This window comes from Phragmites australis, chromosome 10 (assembly GCF_958298935.1).
Source record: "Phragmites australis chromosome 10, lpPhrAust1.1, whole genome shotgun sequence".
Lineage (NCBI taxonomy): Eukaryota > Viridiplantae > Streptophyta > Magnoliopsida > Poales > Poaceae > Phragmites > Phragmites australis.
This window is the reverse complement of record NC_084930.1, coordinates 31,924,233-31,939,966: the sequence shown is the minus strand read 5'-3', so window position 1 is coordinate 31,939,966 and position 15,734 is coordinate 31,924,233. Positions and strand designations below refer to the sequence as shown.

Sequence of the window (15,734 nt, the reverse complement as noted above, 5' to 3'; positions counted from 1 at the left end):
GGTGACGTTACGTCAGGTGATTCGGTTCCGTTCAGCGTGGTGAGGCATATCCCAAGAATTATGCGGGGACACGGAAGAGCCGTTCATTTATAGCCTTCCGTTTCGTGTGCTGCAAGTGCAAGTACCTCGGTTTCCTTGTTTAGAACATGCTCGTTGACAGGCACATAGATTTGTCACTCGTACAGTAACTCCGATGATGTGGTGCACCTATCACACATCCAAACGTCTCGATTTCACGATGGACACCAATCTCTTGTTCTCTGCTCACCCCTGCACAAGTCCTCCCAAGCACTAAATCGTATCGGAAAGATGGATACATCATCGGCGACTGGTCGTCACTGCTTGCACACGATGGAGCCGGTCGCCGCCACGCCCACCATCCAACCTGACTGGAAAACCGTACGAGATGATGGTCGTTATCGCGCGCAACAAGCAAGCTACACGTAGTGGGGCTGGAACCGGGACATGCCACCTGCCCGGTGCTACGCCCTCATGCACACATCGTCGCCCCCCGCGCACCACACGTCGACGCCTCCGAGCTTGCCTTTGTGCCAAAGCACACTTTTCCTCGATTGGATTTACTGAACGAGATGTAATTTTTCGTGAGACCCGCGTGCTAGTGGTAGTGATGCAACAGATGCCTTGTCGCGTCATCCTGTTGGTGCCTGTTGCGTGTGCGGCGCACCCACTGCCTAGCTGCACGTTCATAGGTGAGGATGGTGTTAGTCCCCATCGGTTGGATTGGGTGTGCTTGACCACAGTGTGTGTGTGGGGCGGGGGGGGGGGGGGAGGGAGAAAGCGCTCATCGACAGAGACAGAGACTAGTCGGCTAATGTGAGGTTTAGGATTTGTTTAGAAGCTGCACTGCTGGTTCCCTTCATAGTGTTCCTGACAAAAGCTGCTCGCGAAGTTGCGATGTTCTGATCGACCGCCCCCACCCCCTCGCCCAATGCGTTTTGTGAGGCAACCTCTTAAATTTTATATGCTTGAAATTTAGGAGGTCTATTCAGACTATGAAGAATATCGTCGGGTTAAGAAAGGGATTGATTTAGGGCTCTTTAGTAGCTGAACTTAGAAGAGACAGGAGCGTTGTCGGAGATGGGTGGGGAGGATGGGAGACGAGGTTGAGCACGTGAACTCGATCGAGGAAAGCGGGAGCACAAGCGTGATGGGAGCCGTTAGGAGGTTGAAGACGGTTGTGAGCAGTTAGATGCTCATTCAACGGTTTACAACTATTGTCTTAAAAAAAATAAAAATAGACAGTTGATAAATAGCATTGCCCTTTGTGAGGTGTAGTTGAAGATCAAGCATGCTCTTGGCTAAATGCCAAATTTTAGCGATCTAAGACTCCAGGTTATGCTCTCTAAAAGCCAAATCCAGCGATACATTTTCGCTAACAAACTAAGTATCCCTTGCGAGGCAACCTGCAATATTTGACATCCGAATAATTTATTCTCCAAACCACCCGCATACCAAATCAGTTTGCTCCGCGATGGTCCACAAGTGTTGATCATGCCCACAGTTCTGTCCGCAGAAGAATCGCTACCAAGAAGGTCGCAATCCATAATTCTGACCACTATCTCTATCAAGAATTACGAAATCTTTGGTCTAGATTCCAAAGAGATTTAGCTACCAAACACACAGGAAAAAGGCCCACAGTCCATTCGGATCACTACAAAACAAGCAAGAAACATCATCCATTTTTTTCTCTCCTTTTTATCGGCTTATCTACTAAACATATTGTCATACGAAATTAACCCTTCATTCAAAGATATATAACCTCTTAGCGTAAAACTTGATGATAGCATAAAACATAGATACGGTGTCTGGACTTCTACTTTCTAAATGTCTGTTTGCCCACCCCACACGTGACCAAACCACGACGACGGCTCACCCTACCACCGCTACAAAAGCGCTGCTATTGATCAACAGGTTATTAGAGCTTCGGCTTCAAAAATTCAGCATCCACGACCCTTAACCACATTGCTAATCACATGGGGCTCCGGAGATTAGTTAATTAGACAACACAGTGCTGTCACGGTATCAGGCGCTAGGTACGGGCGTCGCAGGTTAGCAACGTTAGCCTAACCGATCGATACATTTTTCGGGCCCAAATCTCCGGGACTTAGCCGCCGACTACCCAGCCGTCCGGCCGTACGATACGGCGATGGCCGCGGCTGCCTAATCGACCCGCGCGTATAAGGCCGCGCCGTGTCCCGTCGTGAAGCGATAGCCCCACGCACGGCGAGAGCGCAGCGGGTCCGTCAGGCACGAACCCGTTGGAGTGGTGGCGCGAGAACTTATCCCGCGCCGCACCACCGCCCGTTTCCCACCGCCGATTCCGCGATTCGGTACGGGTGCCGCCGCAGTGGGGGAGAGAGAGAGAGGCAGAGAGAGAGAGAGAGAGAGAGAGAGGGGGGGGGGGGGGTGAGAGAGAGTGGCAAGGCAAGTGGGAAAAACGCGAGAGTCGCGTCGCGTCGCGCCTCCCCTTCCGCCGTCTTTCGTTCGATTCTGTTTCGCTTCGCCTCGGTGAGGTGGTGCGCGAGCGCGCGCGGAGGAGGGAGGGAGGGAGAGGGAGCCCTAGGGTGAAGAGGAGAGGAGGCGGTGGTGATGATGGCGAGCCGGGGAGGCGGGGTGGTGGCGGACCCGAGCAGCCCGAGCGCGGCGCGATGGTGGGGCGAGGAGGACGCGGGGGCGGGGAAGGTGAAGCTGATGTGCAGCTTCGGGGGCCGGATCACGCCGAGGCCCGGGGACGGGGCGCTGCGGTACGTGGGCGGCCAGACGCGGCTCATCTCCATCCCGCGCGCCGCCTCCTTCGGGGAGCTCCTGCGGAAGGTGGAGGCGGCGGACGAGGCCGCCGCTGTCTCCGGCGGGGTGCTCGTCAAGTACCAGCTCCCCGGGGAGGACCTCGACTCGCTCATCTCCGTGTCGAGCCCCGAGGACTACGACAACATGATGGAGGAGTACGAGAAGCTGGCCGCAGCCACACCCGACGGTTCCACTAAGCTCCGGGTGTTCCTGTTCCCGGCGTCCGGGAGCGAGTCCTCGGCGACCGGCTCCGGCTCACACCTCACCGCCGCCGTGAACGAGTCCGGGCAGCGGTACATCGACGCCATCAACTGCGTCTCCGCGGAGGCCGTCGTCGCGGCCATGCGGCGTAAGGACAGCGTCGCCAGCGCCGGGTCATCGGCGCATAACCCCGAGGCCTCCGAGTACAGCGGCCTTGCGGAAGGTATGTCGCCGCCGGCCGTGCCGCTGCCTGCTTCCGTTGCAACTGAATTTTCCTATTCAGGTGGAGCCCATTACCATAGTGCTTTCCCGGAGTCGGTGGGGTTCACTGCCGTCACGATGTCGGCTCCGGCGGTGGGCCTCCCGGCGCAAAATCCAATCTTGGTTAGGGCAGAGCCACCAACGCGGCAGCCTCACCAAGTTGCTGCTTCTTATGCGGCATTGCATCAGCCGCCTCAAGTTGCTTCTTATACGCCGCCGCCGCAGCCTCAAGTTGCCACTTACGTGCCGCACCAGCAGCCTCAGGTTGCTTCTTATGTGCAGCAGATGCCTCAGTCGTATATAGAGCCGAAGCAAGTTCAATACATCAACGCTCAACAATTTAGTGTGCATGGTGTGCCGCAATCTGCCAATTTTGTGCCTATGCAAGTGAGCCAGTTTGTGCCCAGCATTCCAGTTACGAGTTCTATGGCGACAGCTGCTGCTCAAGTCGGTACGTTGAGGCCTTTTTCTGCAGGTGCAGAACCTGTTCTGGAGAATATGCATTTCACAAGGCCAGTGCAAGCTCCGGTCGATCAGAACTACCGGGTGCTGCAGACGCCACTGTCACAGCTTCCTCCTTTGCCTTCTGTGCATTTGCAGACAAGTGATGCACGGAGATACAGTGTTCAGCCAGTGGTGACAACCACAATAAGCACGCCAGTGGTGATGAGTTCAGGGACAATTCCTGTGGTGGTTAGCTCGGCCACTGTTCCATCAATGAGGTATGATGATTGCACAATGTGCCAGAAAGCATTGCCACACGCCCATTCGGATAACATGATCCAGGAGCAGGGAAATCCTCGTGCAGTGAGCAACCCTGAGGCCGCTCCAATATTTTACAGCCTGCATCAAGATAGTGCATCCAACAAATCTAGTCCAGGGGCAAGCTCAGGAACTCCTGCTAATTATGTGGCAGAACCAAGAGCTGAGAACACAGCAGGGAAGGTGCAATTTGAGCCAACACCTCCTGCCAGAAGACCTGTAGTCCAGGCAACTTCATCGCCAGATACAGGTGTGCTGGTTCAACCCACCATGGTTGCTTTACCAGTTTCTGGTGCACCTGCTCCAAATGGAGTATTTGTGGGTCATCCTCCACAGTCCCGGGCTGAAGACCCTGTCAGGTACCAGCAGCAACCGTACTCTTATAGCATGCAACAATCACAAGTTCCAGTGAATTGCCCACTAGGGATTGATGCCAGAGCATATAAGAATCCAAATCATCCAGTAGTGGAGCCGCTTAGAGAATATGCTCGTGATCTTCATCATGATTATGCTAGAGCTATCGATGCCCGAATGCAAGCAGTTCATTTGGGTCCTATTGCCCCTCCAGAATCTAGTGTGCAAGGAAAGCCTGATAGTCCTCATGGTGCCATTGATGCTGTGAAAGTTGAGAAGCCACCTGTGAATGTTGATGGTAATTCTATCTACAAATCTCAAGCTGGAGGGTATCATATGGGGATTACAAATGCCTTTACTGCTCCTGCTTTGATCCAAGAGGACAACCTTGCGAGGCATAATGAACAACCACCACCTGCTTTTGATGTTGGCGCACAAAATGTTCATCCTAACATAAGCCAGCATCCACTCAATGTGCCTGTCCCGAATAACCTCAGAGTGCCCATTGAACCACCTGTTTCTAATGAAAGATTTCCTGTGAGACCACCTTATTCTGGTGCTCAGGTTCCTACTGGGCCGCCTCCACAGCATCCTAGGGAAATGCTGAAACACATGGTTTCTGCTCCCCCTAATGGCAGTCGTAAAATCCCATTGCAGGGTACTGCTGGTATTGATCGTGTTGAAGCTGCACGTGAACCAGCTTACACAGATTCACTTTTCTCAAACCAGGATCCTTGGAAAGCAGTGGGAAATGCTTCTTTAGTGCCTCCAAGACCGAACAAGTTAGCTAAGGAGCCTGCTGTTTCTGGAGATCAATACGTGGATGGCCATTTGCCTGATATCAACACAAATGCTGCCATACTCTTAGAAGAAGGCAATCTTTCACACGTTCGGGACCCAAGTTTTAAGGATATCCACACAGTTAAATTGAACAAAGGTTGGTATACTGTCATCTATACTATTTGGGCAGTAGTACAATGATATCATTTCAAAACCATAATGGACTAAGTAATGGTTGCTCTGCCCCCTTTTTCTCTTTCTTTTTTCTTCTGAAAGGATTTGGAGAAGAAAATGTTAAGCGACAATTACAAGTTGTTGCTGAAGGGGTGGCAGCGTCAGTTCTTCAGTCACCCTCTCCTGAAAAACCTGCTGCATTCTCTGGGGATCACGTAGATTCACAAGGAGAAGTAGTTGATGCAAAAGTTCAGGTAGGAGATGTTTCAATCTTTGCTGGTCTAACTCATTGTTCTTTGATTGGCTGTAACCTTTTGCTGTACTTTTGGGTTCAGGATGAGGGGAACAATCAGTTAGACAAAACAAGCCAAGGAGTTCAAGTTTTAGATGACATCGATAACCTTCAGGTTGTTGTCAAATTATTTTTTATTTTTATGTGCATCTTTTATTTGCAGTTTCAAATGCATCATCCTTATTTTCCACTTTATGAATTGCAGATAATAAAGAACAGTGATCTTGAAGAATTGCGTGAACTTGGTTCTGGGACCTTTGGTACTGTTTACCATGGAAAATGGAGAGGATCTGATGTCGCTATAAAGAGAATCAATGACCGATGCTTTGTTGGGAAGGCATCTGAGCAAGAACGCATGGTATGCACTTAACTTACTACTCTTTTTTTTTCTAACTTGAATACATCTTGTTTTATCTGTGTGTGCAGAGAACTGATTTCTGGAATGAAGCAGGCAAGCTAGCATCTTTGCACCATCCAAATGTTGTAGCCTTTTATGGTGTTGTTCTAGATGGACCTGGTGGATCTGTCGCAACGGTAACCGAGTACATGGCTAATGGTTCACTCCAACAAGCATTGCAAAGACACGAAAAGTATACCACTCTTTTCAATGCCAAAACATGATGCTTTTCATATGGTGACAGTTCTAATTCCAGTTTATTCTATCAGCAGGATATTCGATCGGCGTAGGCATCTACTAATTGCAATGGATGTTGCATTTGGAATGGAATATTTGCATGGGAAAAATATTGTGCATTTTGACTTGAAGAGTGACAATCTGCTCGTCAACCTAAGAGATCCTCAACGCCCTATATGCAAGGTGCTTGTCTCAATACCCCCCCCCCCCCCTCTTCTTTGAATATTGTGGACGTACAGAAAATTAAATCAAGAAACACTTATAGCTTATGTTATGCGAGTGATTGTGATATTAGGTAGCAAAGCTATGTGTTTGTACCTTGTGCATATACTTGAGAAGTGGAAGCTTAGTTTTTTGACTGGGCTTTTTCTCCTTAATGGACGAAGCGTTAGTATTTAGGGATGGGTAATGATGCTTCTCTGATACTTGTCTATTGTGAAAAATGCATATAGACTTTGTATTTGTCTTTTAGGCAGTAAGTGGCTAAGTAAGGCCGAATCTGTTTTCACCTTTATAAATCAGAGCACACCTACACATGGATGTATGTTTATGTAAAGCATAATCATGTTTTTTTTTTTTTTTTGATAAAGAGATGAGGGTACATGTGATTGTATCTTTGAAGGGTCACATCAAAGACATCTTGACTTGCCATACCAAGGATGCAATTCTTTAGTGGACCATTGGTTCCACCTCTAGCAGAACAGAACATTAGGCATCTCTGATATTCATGATTGCATTCTATTTTTTTACCCAAGAACTTGCAACATTCAGGTCTGCTTTTTTACATGAAGGCCTTCAATTTCGTAGTAAATGTCTTGCCTTTGTAGGTTGGTGATTTGGGCTTATCCAAGGTTAAATGCCAGACGCTGATCTCCGGTGGAGTGCGAGGAACACTTCCTTGGATGGCCCCTGAGCTGTTGAATGGCAGCAGCAGCCTTGTTTCTGAGAAGGTTTGTTCCGTTGCATCCTTCAACCCAATATGCACCCTTTCTTCGAGCTCCCTCTGGACGAATACGTTATCATTTCCCTAATCACCTTCATATGCTTTGAGTGTAGGTCGATGTTTTCTCATTTGGAATTGTGATGTGGGAACTACTTACTGGTGAGGAGCCTTATGCCGAGTTGCACTATGGCACCATTATAGGTATGCCCACAACTTGCACTGTTCTTATAGCCCACTGGTCGAATCCAATTCCATTCTTGTTCCTGAACTTTTTTTTTTTTTTTTTTTTTTGCCAATCTCACTCAGGTGGGATCGTGAACAACACGCTGCGACCCCCCGTGCCTGAATCCTGCGATCCCCAGTGGAGGTCGTTGATGGAGCAGTGCTGGTCGTCCGAACCGTCAGAACGGCCGAGCTTCACGGAGATCGGCAATAGCCTGCGTGCCATGGCAGCGTCTCCTACCAAGGCGCAACAACAGAAATAGATGCCGTGGCTCTCGTCCTTGCGTTCAGTGGCCTGTCTTCTCTGCAACCTGGGAGGTATCATGGCTGGTTGGCTTTTGTACATGAATAAGGTAAGGATAAGAGAACATGACATGCTTATAGAGTCGGTGGATGCTTGATGCTTCTTTTCGTGCTTCCCACATAGGCCATGGCAATGTAAGAGTGGACCGTGAACATGTACATAAGGTGTTATAGCAGCAGCTGGTGAATCTCATGTACTCGTGCCATCATTGCACCCTCGTGCTCATGGTTTATATCGATTCTGGCCGTTTTGACATGCCCCGTGCCGTGAAAAGAAGTGCTGTAGGAGCCTTCTCACTTGGAAAAAGAAGTGAAGTTTCAGTCCCTGTTTGGAGTGGAGGAATTCGACAGAAGTCATGCAGAATGATTCTCTGCAGAAGTTCGTGAATTTTCTGCGATGTTCTTGTATACCAAATAAGGACCCGATGTGAGGATTCTCTGCAGAAGTTTGTGAATTTTCTGCGATGTTCTTGTATACCAAATAAGGATTTGATGTGAGTGTTATAAAAGAGGTGAATTAGGATACTTAGAAATTTAAATCAGATTAATTTAAAAACTTCACAAGATAAATCTATCTTATTTTTTATCCAAATACGTTATAAGTCTATCTGATATGTCTACTCTATCGCTAAGAGAATTGTAATCTACTTAGCAAAGTAAATTATAAGTATACGAATACGGAAACGTAATAAGATAGAGAGATAAACTTGGCATAAGAGATTTTTATCTCGTAATATCGATGACATTAATATCACATCTAGTTCACGTTGTAACTCCACAAAGGATATATTCTTAGTCGTTAAGCTTCTTTCGGTTACGGTTCTTGAGCTACCAAGTCATCAAGATAAGGTCTCAAGCATGATAAGTCACCAAGGTAAGGTTTCACTACTAATCTCTCTTCCGGTCACTTGCTGTCGTGATAACTTTGGAGCTTGAGCCACTAAGACAGGGTCTCTGCGTCCCCGTACACATATCTTACCGTCGCTCCACATCAAGTCAGAGGGTCAACCAGCTTGAGCCACCAAGACTCAAAATGCCGGTGAGTCACACGGACTCTAAGGTGTCGACGTATCACTCGATACAAACTAGGATCACTCCTTGATCCCTTCTTTAAGCTGCAACACTTAGCTAAAATTCACTTTAGACCTATAAGCACTAAACACTCTCTAATCTTGTGTTTAATAGCTTTAGATGATTACTTTAAGTACTTTAGTGACTTGGATGTCTTCTTAAGTGTATATGAGCTTCCTCTAGACTCAGCAGCATGTCACCTTCAAATGACTGACTGGAGAGGTATTTAAAGTCTCAAATTCGTCAACTAGCCATTTTCCCAATGACTCAGAAAAACTGTTAACACCGGATGATCCGGTGTCCCTTTAAATCCATCATCGGACCTTCTGGTGAGTTATCTCGAGCCATCTGAGGCTTTGCAGCCTCTCTGTGTAAAATGCTCCGGTGCATTCATTCGGTATTCATTCCATTCACATTGGACCATTCGATGAGTTGAACATTCTCTTCTTTTTTCTGAAAATTCTTCGGTGCAACTATTTTTATGATCACCGGACTATCCGATGAATTGATTTTCATTTTTCAGCACTTACAGTCGCCTCTGCAAGAAATGTTCTAGTGCCGTACTCCAGTATGCACAAATCAAGCAGCGAACCTTCCGGTGGATTGATCTTTATTCTTCTGCACTTACATTCTTCTCTATAAAAAATACTCCAGTGTCACCCAGTGTAGATCACCGAACTATTCGATGAGGTCCTTAGCCTTCTCTCTTTTGTCAGAAATACTTTGATAAGTATAACACACAAAGCTCTGAGCACAATACTCCGATGAGTACAAAATACTCTGCACTGTATCTTTCAGTGGGGCAAACTTTCCTAAAATTTTTCTAATTTAATCAAACTTTGTTCCGGTTACAGTGACTTCTTGATATATTGTATCTAAGAGAGTTATTAACATATATTTTTAACAAACATGTTAGTCCCAATAACTATATTATCATTAATCACTAAAATTATCATCAATAATTTAATAGATTCATTTTTGCTACCACCGACACGTTTGTTCTCTAAAACAAAATGTGATACGGCTTTTTTCTGTTTTGGGTGGAACTGAACGTGTCAGTCAAGCGGAACAAGAAAAATAAACTATGTACCGCTCTACAACGACGTGATCTAGAGAATCAGACTCCATAGAATTTCTAACCATTCTGGTAAATACAAATTTGGTCTTAGTATAATACTCCTCTAATTATAAATACATATTGTTTTAAGTTTATAATACATATTGTTTTAAGTTTATAAAAATATTTAGTCAAATTTTTAAAACTTTGACTAACAATAATTTTCAAAATATTTAGTTTGAAAACCTTAAAATGATATGCATAGATTTATCTTGAAAATTGCTTTTCATAATATCACAAATTTAAAATGATATGTGTAAATATATTCTAATAAAAAATAATAGTTAAAGATATGAATTAAAGAACATATCTTATTCAAAACCCCACACTGATATTTCCGTTGTGGGATGGTGGCGTTCATCCCCTCCTTGCTGCTCTTCGTGTTGTTTCTGATCTGATTTCGCCATTTGCATCACACTTGCTGCTGGCACAATTGGGCACTTTAGGATCATTCAGCTGAGGATCGAGCTACGTTGGCGTGCTTTCATCAGAACTGTAAGTATGCTAATGAAGTTCTGACTTTGACGATAACAAACTTGTTCTTAGTCAACTTGTATGTTGTAAATGGAGTGTTATGTAATCTGTGAACTACAAGGATGTGATCATGCGTTTCTTGCTTAGCAATCTCCCTCCATGATGTGTGTATTGGTACTACTAGGGATAGCAATAGGGTCGAGAGGGGCGAGGCCTCGAACTCCGAGTCCCACCCTGACCACGAAAAGCAGACCGAGATAAAAATCGATCCCATCAGATCTCTAAACTTCATTGGACCCGTAGGGGGTGGTGTGTGGCTACATAGGAGCGACACGATGATCGTCTTTGGTGTCAGCGTCGTTATTGCCGAACTAGAGGCTGGACGTAGACGGGGAGTTGTGGCCGATAAGGTAGTAGGAGAAGATGATGATAGAGATCTGGGATATGAAGACAAGCAACTCCTGTCAAACGTCAGTAATCTTACGACGCTGATAAAGAGACCCTGCATCGCCGACCTTAAAACTTTAAAACCCCATAAAACCCGGTGGGTAAAAAACTATTCTCAATCCTACCTTGACATAGGTCAGAACCTTACCCGCAAGTCCCACAAGAAAAAAAACTATTTACATCCCTCTCTAAAAAAAACTTCAAGACCAAAAAAATCCGGTGGGTAAAAAACTATTCTCCGCAGATCCTCCTTCCACCGAAAAAATTGCCATCACTCTCTGAAATCAGGATGAGGGGCCAAAGGTGTGCCGGGCAGACCTAGCCCAAAATACTCCAGTGCGAGACCAGGCCGAGCGAAGTCCGGGGTTGGCGTGGCACGCCGCTCCTGCGTACGGAGAAACGCGACCTCGTCGGCTTCCGTTCCTCCCCGTCTTTGCCGCTGCAAGCCTCCCCACTCCGCCACCGCTCACTTCACCGATCATTTCCTTCCCAAAACCTCCCGAAGTGACCCCAAAACGGCGCAAAACTGCCGCGCCGGCGCGTGAGCCCGGCACGGTCACCGCACGGCTCTGAGCCCCCGCTTCGGCAAGCGAATAAAACTTCCATTTCGCTCGCTTTCCCACCCAAATCCCCCAATCCGGGCGCAAAAATGCCGCCGCTGGCGCCGGCGGACGCGACCCTGATCCTGGACCACGTCCTGGGCGACCCCTCCGTCCCCGACGCCGCGGCGCACGCGCTCCTCGCGGCGCTCCCCTTCCCCTCGCACCCGACCCCTCGCCTCCGCCGCGCCGTCCTCCTCCGCCGCCTCGCCTCCGACCCGGTCTCCGCCTCCGCGCTCGACTCCCTCCACCTCCTCGCCTCCCTCCCTTCCACCTTCCCTTCCCCCACCACCGCGGCGGCCCACCTCGCGGTCGCCGCCTTCCTCGCCGCGTCCGCGCCTGACTTCGACGCCGCCGCGCGGGCGCTCTTCGCGCGCCCCGACGGCCGAGCCCGCTGCGCGGTAGATGGAGGGTCACTCACGCTCGCCTCCGACGAGGCCGTCGCCGTGGCGGACCAGTTCGAGGCCGCCGTTGGGAACTCGTTCTCTCAGGTCGTATTGAGGGGGCTGTGGGGAGACAGGGCCGCGGCGGAGGAGCGGGTGAGGGGGCTCCTCTCCGCGGAGTGGACAGCGATTGGGCCGTCGCTGCTGGAGGAGGCGGCCGAGCGGATCGTCGGGAATGGAGCCGTCGAGACATGGCGTGCTGCGGATGAGGGCACCCGCGCCAAGTACCGCGTGCTAGGTGAGGATTTTTTTTTGCGTGGCAATGTAGGCATTTTAGGTTCCCTTTTAGGTTCATCGTTGTGTTAAATTGATTTGTAGCCTCTAAAATAGATTAACACTATGCTTTGAGATTCATCGTTGTGGTTTGATGTTGCTTTTCTTTATCCCAGAGGGGAGCAGGGAAAAGATACCTTTCTTGTGGAATTACCATAGATGCAACTGACGTTCAAACATAAGCATTGTGCTTTTTGTAGTATCTTGCAGTACATTAATCCACAATTTCATAGTATGGTTTTAATTACACTGATGTAGCAACATAGCTCAATGAGTGGAAACATTCTGTTTTGGACCTTTGGTTGATCTGTAGCCTGTTGGATTCATGTTTTGCTCGCTTTATCTATGATACAGTTCAGGGAAGTAGCATGCACGACTTGTTTCTCTTTTTAGTAATCGAAAATAGGAACAGCAAGTAAGAATGCAGATCTCATATTCATCATGGTCTAGTAATCTATCTGGCCTAAGTGTCGTCTTCCAAAACATCAAGAGTTGAATCTGGTCCCTTAACTGCCTTTGTAATTCTAGTTTGCAATGTACTAATTTTGCTCTTTTTGCTAGTTTCTTGTTTATGGTAGATCGAGCTACATGATTTAAAGAGTACTTTTGAGTGTGCTACTACAATATTTAAAATGTTTGAATACCATTCACACCATTGGTTTGAGTGTATTTTGGTTTGGCTGCAGTCATGTTTCTAGTTGATTTTGTGATTTTATGGTGTACTTTCTAGTTGATACAGCAGTTTGTGTTTCTTGTCTTTGGGCCAACTCTAGGTTGTTATGTGCATCATTCATATGCTTGGAGTGTTAGCTGCTAGATCATTTTTATTAGAGTGAATTGCACAAAACTACAAGTATTATGCACTAATTTCACACTAAACCTGATTTTAATTAGATTCACCAAAAAATGGTCTTATGTTTCTCAAAAATCCTAGAACTTTTTGTACGTGTTCCATAATCCATGTGCAACCCATTTTAATAGGATTCACCCAAAAAGTCTGTCTAGAATTTAAACTAAAATTCTCTAAAAGGCTACTTTTATAACTCCTAACAATTGTTAGAGTCTCGAATAAAATCCTAAAAATATGGTAAAATTCACTATTCTTCTTCTTATATGATGGACTAATTTATAAAATTATTTCCAGCCCTAGGTTATATGGTGAAAAAGTGAGTTCCTTCGTAAGTATATAAATTGAGCATTACAAAGGAACTCACTTTTTCATCATATAACCTAGGGCTAGAAATAATTTAAGAAATTAGTCCATCATATAAGAAGAATATTAGTGAATTTTACCATATTTTTGGGATTTTATTTGAGACCAGGAGTTATATAAGTAGCCTTTTTAGAGAATTTTAGTTTAAATTCTAGACAGGTTTTTTGTGTGAATCCTATTAAAATGAGTTGCACATGGATTATGGAACATGTACAAAAAGTTCTAGGATTTTTGAAGAAACATAAAAATATTTTTTGGGTGAATCTAATTAAAATCGGGTTTTGTGTGAAATTAGTGCACAATACTTGTAGTTTTGTGTTACAAATAGCACAATACTTGTAGTTTTATGCAATTCACTCTTTTTATTATTTTGTTGAGATTCTTTTGTGCATAAGGTCATGGCCTTCCTAGCCTATAATTGATTATGTCAAATGAAACTTACAGCTGGGGAAGAAAAAACATGGGAGATTCTGGACAAACTTGACGGACCTACCTCTCATGTAAATCCAATTTCGACGCCAGAAGTTCATAAAGTGATAGATGCGCTTAAAACAAGTTGTGCTGACCTTCACAGCGTAGTGGAGGATCCACTTCCAGCTGCAAAGGCAACTGCAGATGAGGTGTTGGCTACAAGGATGGATAAGGCAGTCAACTTAAATGCTGAAGAAGTAAGTGGTCAGCCAGCTACTTGTGGTGCTGCAGGTTCAAGTGCTCTTAATGACAAAGATAAGGGTCCGAGTAAAGGCACACCTCACAGCCTTATGGATTGGAACCCGACGGCACGGACCTTTCAGGTGAGGTTTTTATTTTCTTCACATGCCATTTTTCTTTGTCTTTTGACCATTGTCCATATCTCACTCACTTTGATTGTTAAATTGAATATGTGATTATACTAGCTAGTCTTGATTATCATTAGTATCAGATATAATTGAAATTGATCTCGGTGCCTTTATCATGCCAATGTTTTGCATAAATAAATTGTTCTCTATGTTGCTACGTTTCTACCCTGGCCTGCTTTTCCTGTGCTTTCTGCGAAATCTGGATAATAGATATTATGAATCTGGAGAACATATGCTTTCTTGGTTAAGATGCTGTGACCATGAAAAGAATGATCAAATGAAGTTACAAAATCTAGTAATTGGTGGAATTTATTTTGCTAGATGATATAAGCTACATTCAGTTATGTAGCTAGTGGAATTAGAATAATGAACCATGAATAATCTTTACTACAATCCCTATGCGCATTAGAATGGCTGTGTGCATCTCACCAAGTAAGCTTTAATGTAGTCTGGTCTAAAATAACGTGCAACTTAAATGTCTTGGGTATTAGAACCCTTTTTGGTTAGCCTGTACTAGAATAGCTTGGTAGCATAACCAGAAAAAACAAATAGATTTTGGTCATGTCGCTAAAAAGAAAACACTTGTTTGCAGTGGGAGGAGTCACCTGATCCTGAGGGTTCAGAACCACGGTTGCGTAGACTGCACTTGTCTAGCCCAAGGAGAATGCCAGTTTCTCCTTTGCAACTGGCAGAAAACAAAAATAAGCGTAGAAAGGCAAGGAAGTGGAGCATTTTAGAAGAAGAAACATTAAGAAAGGGTGTTGAACAGTACGTGATTTGTCTTGCTGTTCGAATTTGTTATATGTTATTTAACTTTATTGTTATGTACAGTGCTATTTAAATTATCTCTAGGCAATTTCTCCTATTTTCTTGTACAATGCTCATCGTTTCCTTCCATTGGCTTCATGTAGGTATGGTAGCGGCAACTGGAAGGATATTTTAACTAACAATCCCGATGTTTTTATCGGCAGAACACCGGTGGGTATTTGGATGTTATTACACTGAAGTTCCTTTGGTTACTAATCTTTCATGAAGTATCAACTGGTTGTACACTGTAGGTGGACCTGAAGGATAAGTGGAGGAACATGATGAGGTAATGGAGAAGCATGTAGGTGGACAAGTTACTGGAGCCCCTGCCCTTTTGGGGCTGAAGTAACCTTTAGGCTTTATGGCACATTCTGGTTGTTTGCTATGTTGAAGTAGCAAACCTTTGAGCACTATTGTTGGGATGCATTGTGTGTAGGCACCAACGTAGACCCAGTAGACTCCATCAGAATCTCCAGTTGCGCTGATCTAGTCCTGACCACAAATGCTTACCGTGTAGTGTTTTCACCGCAGAAAAATGTGTTGATATCTATTCTGTATCTGTGGACATGCATGCTAGTTGCCAGCACGGTTCAACGCTTGCTTGGTTGCCTGCGTCTGTTCTGTTATGCTTGAATGTTGTTGTGATGTCGAAGTACACTGTCCAATTGAGTCAATCTAAAACTAAAAAAATGAACTAGAGATTCACTTCTATCTAAT

General features: G+C 45.7%; 2 protein-coding genes across 7 annotated transcripts; both read left to right on the top strand.

The window, feature by feature from the left end:
• Positions 1-2,457: 2,457 nt before the first annotated feature.
• On the top strand, positions 2,458-7,990 carry LOC133930751 (uncharacterized). Of its 5 annotated transcripts, none has more exons than XR_009911798.1 (10): positions 2,459-5,323; positions 5,443-5,594; positions 5,676-5,747; positions 5,838-5,990; positions 6,059-6,222; positions 6,299-6,449; positions 7,094-7,216; positions 7,323-7,410; positions 7,516-7,784; positions 7,859-7,990. XR_009911798.1 is itself a non-coding variant. In XM_062377477.1 (10 exons), the coding sequence occupies exons 1-10, from the start codon at positions 2,611-2,613 to the stop codon at positions 7,692-7,694; spliced, it is 3,735 nt and encodes a 1,244-aa protein (XP_062233461.1). In that variant the 5' UTR covers positions 2,459-2,610; the 3' UTR covers positions 7,695-7,990. The 5 variants fall into 5 exon arrangements, 4 of the variants coding, with proteins under 4 accessions (XP_062233462.1, XP_062233461.1, XP_062233459.1 ...); XM_062377477.1 differs by having other exon boundaries at positions 2,459-3,232; positions 3,293-5,323; positions 7,516-7,990; XM_062377475.1 differs by having other exon boundaries at positions 6,302-6,449; positions 7,516-7,990.
• Positions 7,991-11,142: 3,152 nt separating this feature from the next.
• LOC133930753 (uncharacterized) lies at positions 11,143-15,643 on the top strand. 2 transcript variants are annotated; one of them, XM_062377480.1, is made up of 5 exons: positions 11,143-12,123; positions 13,816-14,165; positions 14,803-14,978; positions 15,122-15,188; positions 15,269-15,643. In XM_062377480.1, exons 1-5 carry the CDS (start codon positions 11,493-11,495, stop codon positions 15,305-15,307), a joined length of 1,263 nt encoding a protein of 420 aa, XP_062233464.1. In that variant the 5' UTR covers positions 11,143-11,492; the 3' UTR covers positions 15,308-15,643. The 2 variants fall into 2 exon arrangements, 1 of the variants encoding a protein (XP_062233464.1); XR_009911799.1 differs by lacking the exon at positions 14,803-14,978.
• Positions 15,644-15,734: the final 91 nt, after the last annotated feature.

What these genes read in the sequence shown, in the direction of transcription:
- LOC133930751 (XM_062377474.1), top strand. Translation starts at nt 2,611, where the DNA reads ATGATGGCGAGCCGGGGAGGCGGGGTGGTGGCGGACCCGAGCAGCCCG. An exon ending in CTCAACGCCCTATATGCAAG is followed by an intron (nt 6,450 to 7,093) that starts GTGCTTGTCTCA and finishes TTGCCTTTGTAG; the next exon opens with GTTGGTGATTTGGGCTTATC. An exon ending in GCACTATGGCACCATTATAG is followed by an intron (nt 7,411 to 7,515) that starts GTATGCCCACAA and finishes AATCTCACTCAG; the next exon opens with GTGGGATCGTGAACAACACG.
- LOC133930753 (XM_062377480.1), top strand. Translation starts at nt 11,493, where the DNA reads ATGCCGCCGCTGGCGCCGGCGGACGCGACCCTGATCCTGGACCACGTC. An exon ending in TTAAGAAAGGGTGTTGAACA is followed by an intron (nt 14,979 to 15,121) that starts GTACGTGATTTG and finishes GGCTTCATGTAG; the next exon opens with GTATGGTAGCGGCAACTGGA. An exon ending in TTTTTATCGGCAGAACACCG is followed by an intron (nt 15,189 to 15,268) that starts GTGGGTATTTGG and finishes TGTACACTGTAG; the next exon opens with GTGGACCTGAAGGATAAGTG.